Source organism: Mytilus galloprovincialis, chromosome 1 (assembly GCF_965363235.1).
Source record: "Mytilus galloprovincialis chromosome 1, xbMytGall1.hap1.1, whole genome shotgun sequence".
In the NCBI taxonomy this organism is placed as follows: Eukaryota; Metazoa; Mollusca; class Bivalvia; order Mytilida; family Mytilidae; genus Mytilus; species Mytilus galloprovincialis.
Genome location: NC_134838.1, coordinates 101,244,933 through 101,253,271, shown reverse-complemented (window position 1 = coordinate 101,253,271; position 8,339 = coordinate 101,244,933). Strand labels below are relative to the sequence as shown.

General features: G+C 31.4%; 1 protein-coding gene across 4 annotated transcripts in view; it reads left to right on the top strand.

The window, feature by feature from the left end:
• Position 1: 1 nt before the first annotated feature.
• Positions 2–8,339, top strand: part of LOC143047451 (sperm flagellar protein 2-like) — a 38,525-nt gene continuing 30,187 nt past the window's right edge. For all 4 annotated transcript variants that reach the window (XM_076220526.1, XM_076220533.1, XM_076220520.1 and 1 more), the window contains exons 1-7: positions 2–163; positions 4,379–4,481; positions 5,194–5,446; positions 5,802–6,019; positions 6,571–6,664; positions 7,601–7,668; positions 8,026–8,233. In XM_076220526.1, the coding sequence (XP_076076641.1) occupies positions 106–163; positions 4,379–4,481; positions 5,194–5,446; positions 5,802–6,019; positions 6,571–6,664; positions 7,601–7,668; positions 8,026–8,233 (1,002 nt within the window). In that variant the 5' untranslated portion in view covers positions 2–105. The remainder of the gene's footprint in view (positions 164–4,378; positions 4,482–5,193; positions 5,447–5,801; positions 6,020–6,570; positions 6,665–7,600; positions 7,669–8,025; positions 8,234–8,339) is intronic.

The following is an 8,339-nucleotide window of genomic DNA, read 5'->3' as shown; positions in this document are numbered from 1 at the left end:
TGACTTGGTTACCTTGGTGAAGAACGGTGCGTTAAAATGGTTGCCTGTTTTGTAAAGAATACTGTTTAATGTCTTTTTCGTGCTTTCCATACTAAATAAACGAAAATGACAGATATTTTATGCGGATGGCTCAATGATGAGCTTACTTTATCCCAAAAAGTTGGTAAGTTACAAAAATTTCTTAGAGTTTTCCATTGTCAAACAACTGAAACATCAGTCTGCACCAAAAACTTTTCGAACTTCTATCCGAACACCAATATTCCACCAATCTTCTTATGTGCTTAAACACAATTTTCCAAATACTTGATAGTCCAAATAAAATTTTACTAATCTGGGGCATTGGACTAGTGACAGTAGTGTCTAACGTTGCAGACTGTAACACATGGTAGTGTCACCTATAGTCGTGGATATAAGACTATACACCTTATCGCTATTTGTCCGCCATTACTGGATATCACACAGGTTCTCGTAAAATTTTGACGTCATAAAACAAAATATTTGACGCCACAATGGAAAAGCAATTGTTGTATGCGTCAAAAGTTCAAGCGGCTGGGTCAGCCGGGATTAGCGATAAGGTGTATTCAAACAGAATGGGGTAAAACTAAAAAACAACCATTTGTTTTTTTTATGTCGATAATTTTACCGTAGAACTTCATTAAAATAATACAAGTTAGTTTGATTCTTTCCGTTAGCTAGTTTATTTGATATGACTACATTCATGACATTTCAAGTGTACACCCATCGGCATATGATGCCAAGTACGTCACCTATTTTTTTGGAAAAAGTTCGTTCTAAAAATAACGCAAGAAGAACTCACAGTATGGAAGCCCAGTGATGAGCATATAATTGTAAATTTCATACAAGCATATTTTTGTACATTTTCAGATCAATGAAAATAAAAACATTGTTTAAAGTCCAAAATTTTAATTTTTATTGAGACTTTACCTGAAAAAAATAGAAAAATTGAAACACAAAAAAATAAGAAAATAAAATTTTTAACTTTTTAAAAATTATTAAAATATTAAGTAATAAAATAGAATTAGAAGTTGCTAGTTACAATTACTTTTACTTCCCATTAATTATAAAAAAAAAATGAGATTAAAGCTACAGTTCAGTCATGTTTTTCCTTTGGAATCATGATTATTTTTTCCACAGAAGATAAAGTTCACATTTATAAAAATCAAGCAAATGTTCAAAACTCAAAAGTAGTCCAACTGTTAATAAAGAACTGTCAACTGTAAATGTTAAATAAAGATAAAACTGAAAACAGTCAAACAATTTACAAATGTATATATCATTATCATAATCAGTGTTCCAGCTAGGCCGTTTTCAGAGGGCGCGGCGCCCACCCTTTCCCGAATGCCGCCCTGTGCCCTTTTTACAGTTTCCAGAGCGCCCTGCCTTTTTTAAAGATCGATTGTATATTATTTTGTTCGTATTGATATGATCCGTTATAATTACTAAATTTTACCTGGTGAAAAGTTTATGACTTTTTTTACCACCCAAGCTAATCAACGGTTACAGCTGGTGTCATAATCTGTTGTTATAGGTAATCCGTTTAGTGGATGAGTCATTAATGATCATCAACATTAATTCATTCAAATAGAATCAGTCGGTCGGCAATTATCTTTGAAGAAATGTGCATACGACAACTTGGGCACATTTGCAATGTTTACCGTAGCGTAATGACAGAAAGTTGAAAACCACAAACAACTCGAGGAAACATCATTTTACTTGTTCTCCGTGAAATAAATAGCAAATCCAGACGTATTTGTCATTGACTGCCCTCATTTTTGATACGAAAATATCAAAATCGGCCGCCATATTGTTTATAATAATATTTACATCTTCTACGTACTGATTATATTTATAATCCTCCAAAGAAGGAGCACACCCCACTAAAAAAAGATAACTCAATCTAATTTTTTCCTAGCATTGAGTGACCCACTTAACATATTCTAAAATATGTCTACATACATGTACTTCTTGCTTAAGAATATATATGTTTAGCTATTTTGAGTTATGGGAAAAGTTAAAGAGGGTCTTAGTAGCAGTGTTGGTAGGGTGCCTTGGTCATCTTTTTTTGTCTTCTTTATTTTTAATACAAATTTTCACTGTTGCTATATATATATATAAATCCTAATATTGGGCATTTACTGAGCACAGCTGTTTTGTGCTGTATTGCCATTAAGCACAGCAGAGGTAGAAAGTTGAAACTGGTAAAGTGTGTCAGAACATAGAAACAGAATGAAGCAGGACACCTTTTAAAACATGCTGCATATAAAGCTAAACTGTGCCAAGCAATGATTTAAAAACGTGTGTGACAAGCTGCTTGACAAGTTTTTCAGCCTAAAAAGTAGAAAGATAGAGTTCTATATGGTCTAATGATGTACAGTAGTTCTTGTATAACCAGTGATTTTAACAAATAAACACAATGTTTGATTAATATCTTTATTAAAACATGCCCTTTTCATATTATCATATCACACGTTAAATGCCCTTTTTCAGGGTTGGCACCCTGCCCTTTTGAAATCCTAGCTGGAACACTGATAATTTTCATTTTCTTTCTACTTATCTTCTGCCTTTCAAATTGAACCTGTAAAATATTAAAAAATAGAAATAATAATTTTGAATCTTTTTATTTTTTAAACAAAACAAATAAATACACAATAAGTTAAAACTGTTTACACAAATCCTCTATAAAACTCAGTAATCAACGTTAGTTAAACTTAATTTACAAGAATTGTGCTCAATAACTCTTTTTTGAAGTTCATTTGATAAACCAAAAGTCATCTTTTAAGATATAAGATTACGACACTGATTGAGTTCCATAGATATTTTTGGCTGACAGGGATTCTCCTTGTTTATCACATGATAATGTTCATTGGAAAGTAGCGTAATCAGACAACACTTGGATTTGGAATTATAGCTTGGGAATAAAATTGGTCGTTGGAAATAAGACAATTAAAGAAATAGGTGAAATCAGCCGTTTTGTTTATTAAATAAATAAGTAATAAGTCTTACCTTGCTTGAAACGATGGGATTCATTATACCCCCGCTTTAAAAAAGGGGGGGTATACTGTTTTACCTCTGTCTGTCCGTCCGTCCGTCAGTCAGTCCGTCCCATGAAACTTTCGTCACATTTTTCTCAGGAACTACACATCCACCCTTTCTGTAATTTGGTATCAACATTTATATATGTCAGCCATACCGTGTGATGCGTTTTCAGATTCATCACTTGACAACTTCCTGTTTACCGAACACTTGTATGATTTTACACATGATAGCCAAGTTGAAAATTTTCGTCACATTTTTCTCAGGAACTACAATACAAGGATTTCTGAAATTTGGTTTCAGGGTTTATCTAAGTCAGCTATACCGTGTGATGCGTTTTCAGATTGATCACTTGACAACTTCCTGTTTACTGAACACTTGTATGATTTTACACATGATAGCCAAGTTGAAAATTTTCGTCACATTTTTCTCAGGAACTACACATCCACCCTTTCTGTAATTTGGTATCAACATTTATATATGTCAGCCATACCGTGTGATGCGTTTTCAGATTCATCACTTGACAACTTCCTGTTTACCGAACACTTGTATGATTTTACACATGATAGCCAAGTTGAAAATTTTCGTCACATTTTTCTCAGGAACTACAATACAAGGATTTCTGAAATTTGGTTTCAGGATTTATATAAGTCAGTTATACCGTGTGATGCGTTTTCAGATTCATCACTCGACAACTTCCTGTTTACCGAACACTATTAATATTATCCACTTGCGGCTGGGGTATCATCAGTGAGCAGTAGCTTGCAGTTTCACTTGTTTTGTATGTTGTTGGTTTAGGGATATCCTATAGCAATCCAATCATGCCATTGATGACGTCATAACAATAACCGCATGCAAGATATTTAGGATTTCCGGAAGTCCACGAACTTATGTATCCACCAAATAAAGATAAAGAAATAAACCTTATCATGCTTATTGCTATATGTCCGCCATTAGGCATAACTGGACATCTCAAAGGTTCCTATAAAATTTTGACATCATAATAGAAAAAATCTAACGCCCACAATGGAAAAGTATTTATTTACACTGAAAAACCTTGACTTGAAGATGTCAAATTTTCAGGGGAAAGCTCCATATGGAAGACGGTCATGTTTATGATTTTTTTTATTTGTGAACATGACTTTAAAATATCCCTCAAACTATAGTATTATCATTCATATATACACATTGTACATGTATGTATCCTTTACTTCTTTACAATGAAATTATAAGGTCTGCCATGAAAAATATTGATTATTATTTACTGATTATGTATGAATAGATTCAAACTTACAAGTTACATAAACATCTTTTTTTTTTACAGAACAAGCAACATTTTCTCGAGATTTTGCTTCTGGGTTCTTAATTGGTGAAGTATTACAGAAAAATGGTTTACAGGATGATTTTGATCAGTTTTCCCAAAGCAAGTAAGTTAAAGTTTGATTACAGTTAAAGATGGGGCAATTATTGCATTTGACTGGTGTTAAACGTTGTTTATGGAGTACTAGTAGTCTTTTAAAACAGTCACATAAAGCACATGTATTTATATTTAATATTTGTGACATGACATTAGTCAGATTATATTTTATGATTATTCTTATATTTAGTAGAATTATGTTTTGACCGATAAGAACATATGAAAAATAGAAAATGTATAGTTGTTCACGTATTCAAGTCTTTCCCTGTTCGCTGTAAACAGTTTAACATATATAAAAATGTTAAAATACAAATATTCTGTATTAGAATTCTACTCTTAGAGATTTGACAGTGAGTAACTTTTGGTTACTCATGATCCCTGTTTCTGTCCAATGTATTATCAAATAAAACTTGATTTTTATCTGAATTTTTCACTGAAATAAATATACATTGCGATCATCACAAATATAAAATATGACTTACTTTTTATTTAATATTGAGGAATTGTGGTATGATTACATTGAGCCAAGTAACAACTATCCACCTGAGACTAAAGGACAATGATTTAAACAATTATCATTCACCATATGGCCTTCTACAATGAGTGAACCCCAAACAGTATAACAACGCTTTAAAAGGGCCAGATATGACTTTGATCCATCAATTAAATGTACCAAAAAATGCTAATTTTGTTTAAAATTTTAACGTAATTTAATTTTGCAGAACATCTGACTCTAAGCTCAACAATTTTACAAGAATTGAGCCAGTTTTACACCTCCTTGGTATTCCATTTGATACAAATGTGGCCAGAGATATCATGACAGAAAAGCATGGTACTGCTACAAGATTGATGTACCAGCTATATATAGCATTACAAAACAAGAAGAAGGCTAATCTGACTGGTGTTGCAATGGAAACTATGAGACCAGCTGCTCCTGCTAAACTGAATGCAGTTGAGAGTGGTATATATAAAGAGGTAAAGATTTCAATTGAATGAAGGGAAAATAAACCATGGCCTGCTTTAAATGTACACCAAGAATTTTCATGACCCAAATAAAAACCTGACTTTAAAGTTGTTGTTTTTTAAAACCAAAAGTCTTATTTCTTAAATTTTCCATTCTAACTATAAAAATACATGTTGTACATTTATGTACAGAGTTTAGTGAAAAGCTTTACTCTGTTTAAGGTTTTAAGCTCCATATTATTTTTGACACTAAGAATATGATTTGTTCAATTACGTACAGCTCAGTTGGAGTATAGAAGAATGAAGTTTGAAGTCCTTGACACCTATTAATGCAATATTTAATCAATTACAGTAATTATTTTTCCAGAGACTGAAACATGCTACACCTAGACAGACAGATTTGAATCTGAATGAAGTCATTACAAGGTTTCATGATAAACAAATTGAAATGGAAAAAACAGCATTTAAAGAGAGGTTTTTGGAACAAGAGAGGATAAGGGAACAACAACAAGATCATAGACAGAAATTACTAGAGAGGTCAAAGTTCATGAGAGATAAACAAAGTGAAATAGTTGCCAAGATACAGTAAGTTTCTTCTATAAGAAAAAAATCTATATTTTAGTCAACTTTTATTTATTATTTGTAAACATTTAATTGCTCATTATTGTGTATGATACCTATATAAAGACTATCGAAAAATGAAAAACAAATGATAAATGACTGTTTTGATGAAATTGCAAAAAATCTTAAAATTAAGTTTTTTGTCTGTTCATAAAAATTCATAACACTTGACCGTTTGTATGCATGTTCAACCAGTGCAATTATATATTTTGGACGGATGACTCTCATTATAGCACCAAGAGTAGACTTTTATTCATGCATAAATGAAAATACACTTGTACTTGTTGTTTCTGATTTTTATTGTTATACTATGTTGTGTTTGATATACAGAAATACAGTATTTAAAAGGTTATAGCAAATAGAACATCTTTTTTGGATATTTGTTTTAGTCTCGGTCATAGAGTATATTTTCTGTATGTAGACCAACATAGTATTATAAGAGAGAGTATAATTAGATTTTATAGTATTCATATTTTGTCAATTAATGAGAACTTATTTCTTAAACTTATTAACAGAGCTGCAACTGTCCATATACCAAAACCGCCACCACAGACTACAGCAAAAGCCATACAGAGAAAGAGAGATATAAAGAAAAAAAGAGAGGCAGAGGTAAACATTTATCATTTTGATATAAACAACAGAAAAGAATTTTTAATCTTTGTGTATGCTATATTTACATAATCTGCATTTAAAAATTCTTTTTTCAGTAATTGTAACAATCAATAAAGCACTAAAAAACAACATGAAAAATAATTCAAGTGTGAATGAGTTGAAGAATAATGGTAAAAAATATTAAAATAAATAAATAATGGAAAGTTGAACTTCTTAGTTAAGACTTCCATTCATGTCTATATTTTGAAGTTAAAAAAATAAAACTAGAGACAATAAGTTATGGATCTCTGACATTACAATAAATGTACAAAATATGAAATCATAGAAACCCTACTCAGTCTTCATGCCGAGTGGCAGCCCAGGCTGGAAAATTGCTCTCGGGCCTGTAAAAATCAGACCTACAGGCCAACAGAATCTAACTAAAATTTTTCAAAAATTGAGCTGCGGGCCTGTAGATTTAGCAGTTCAGCGTGAAGACTGCCTACTTCTAAGTCATTTCTTGAAATCACATTGGTTTTGATTTATTTTCAAATAATTTTGGGATCCATGGATACAGAATGCATACAAGAACCAAGTAAATAATTTGCCAGTATTTTATTTGTTTGAATAACCGCTCTTACACAATGTTTACTGAGGGAAGAAATTTGAAATGTACGCATAATGTCTACTCTGAAATCTTTTTAATATTCTTCATTTCATAAAAAACTTAAAAGTTGAAACTTTGCACAAACCTATCAATAACTCTCTTTGAAGAAATTGCTGTATCTTGTTACTTGTAATAATTCCATTAGTTAATTTGAAACAGGGTTGTGAGTGCACCTTAGACTTAGTTAACAAACAAAACTGTCATTGATTGTTTGCAATGGAAAGATTTTTTTGTAAACAAGATTTCAATAATAATGGATAGGTTATATTATATTTCTTTATTTTTAGGAAACTGTTGATGCAATTTCACAATTTGAAGATAAAATGAAAATGATTTTACCGCAAACAGAAGACAGGTAGTTACTTAGTCAAGCATTTATTGAGACAATGTTGTCATTTGTAATTTTAATGGTTAATTTGCTACTGTATGTATTTGAAAAGACTTTAAAAGACTCTTCAACTTAGCCTGTTTTCTATATATAATGGTTATTGTTTGTTTATGTCTCAAGATCTAGGCATTTGGTTACTTTGTTTCAATCTTTTTAATATTTGCATGTTACTCTTTCTGAAAAAAATTTGGACTTGCTGTTAACATTATTTTGTGAAAAAATGAATGATCAGTGCCAGAAACTACAGATTGTACTGTAAGAAGTAACTTTTATTTCACTTAATACTTTGTCATCATATTGATGTTGTTATTATTTTTTCATTAGTGATGACATTGATATGAAGTACATCATGTCCAGAGGGGATGAGGAAAATATGATGGACCAGGTAGAACTAATCAAACCTGCTTCAAATGATGATTATATTGGTAAGATAAGAAAGAGACTTCAAGAAGATGCATCAGCTCGTGCAGAAAGAGAAAAACGAAGGAGAAAAGTTTTAGTTGATCAGATGAAAGCTCATGCAGGGCAAGAGGTAATATCTTAAACTACCAACATTTAAAATTCTATGTAAACAAATGAACATTTTATATGATCGGGGTTTGAGGTTAGAAATTTGAGTATACATCATAACTTGCTTT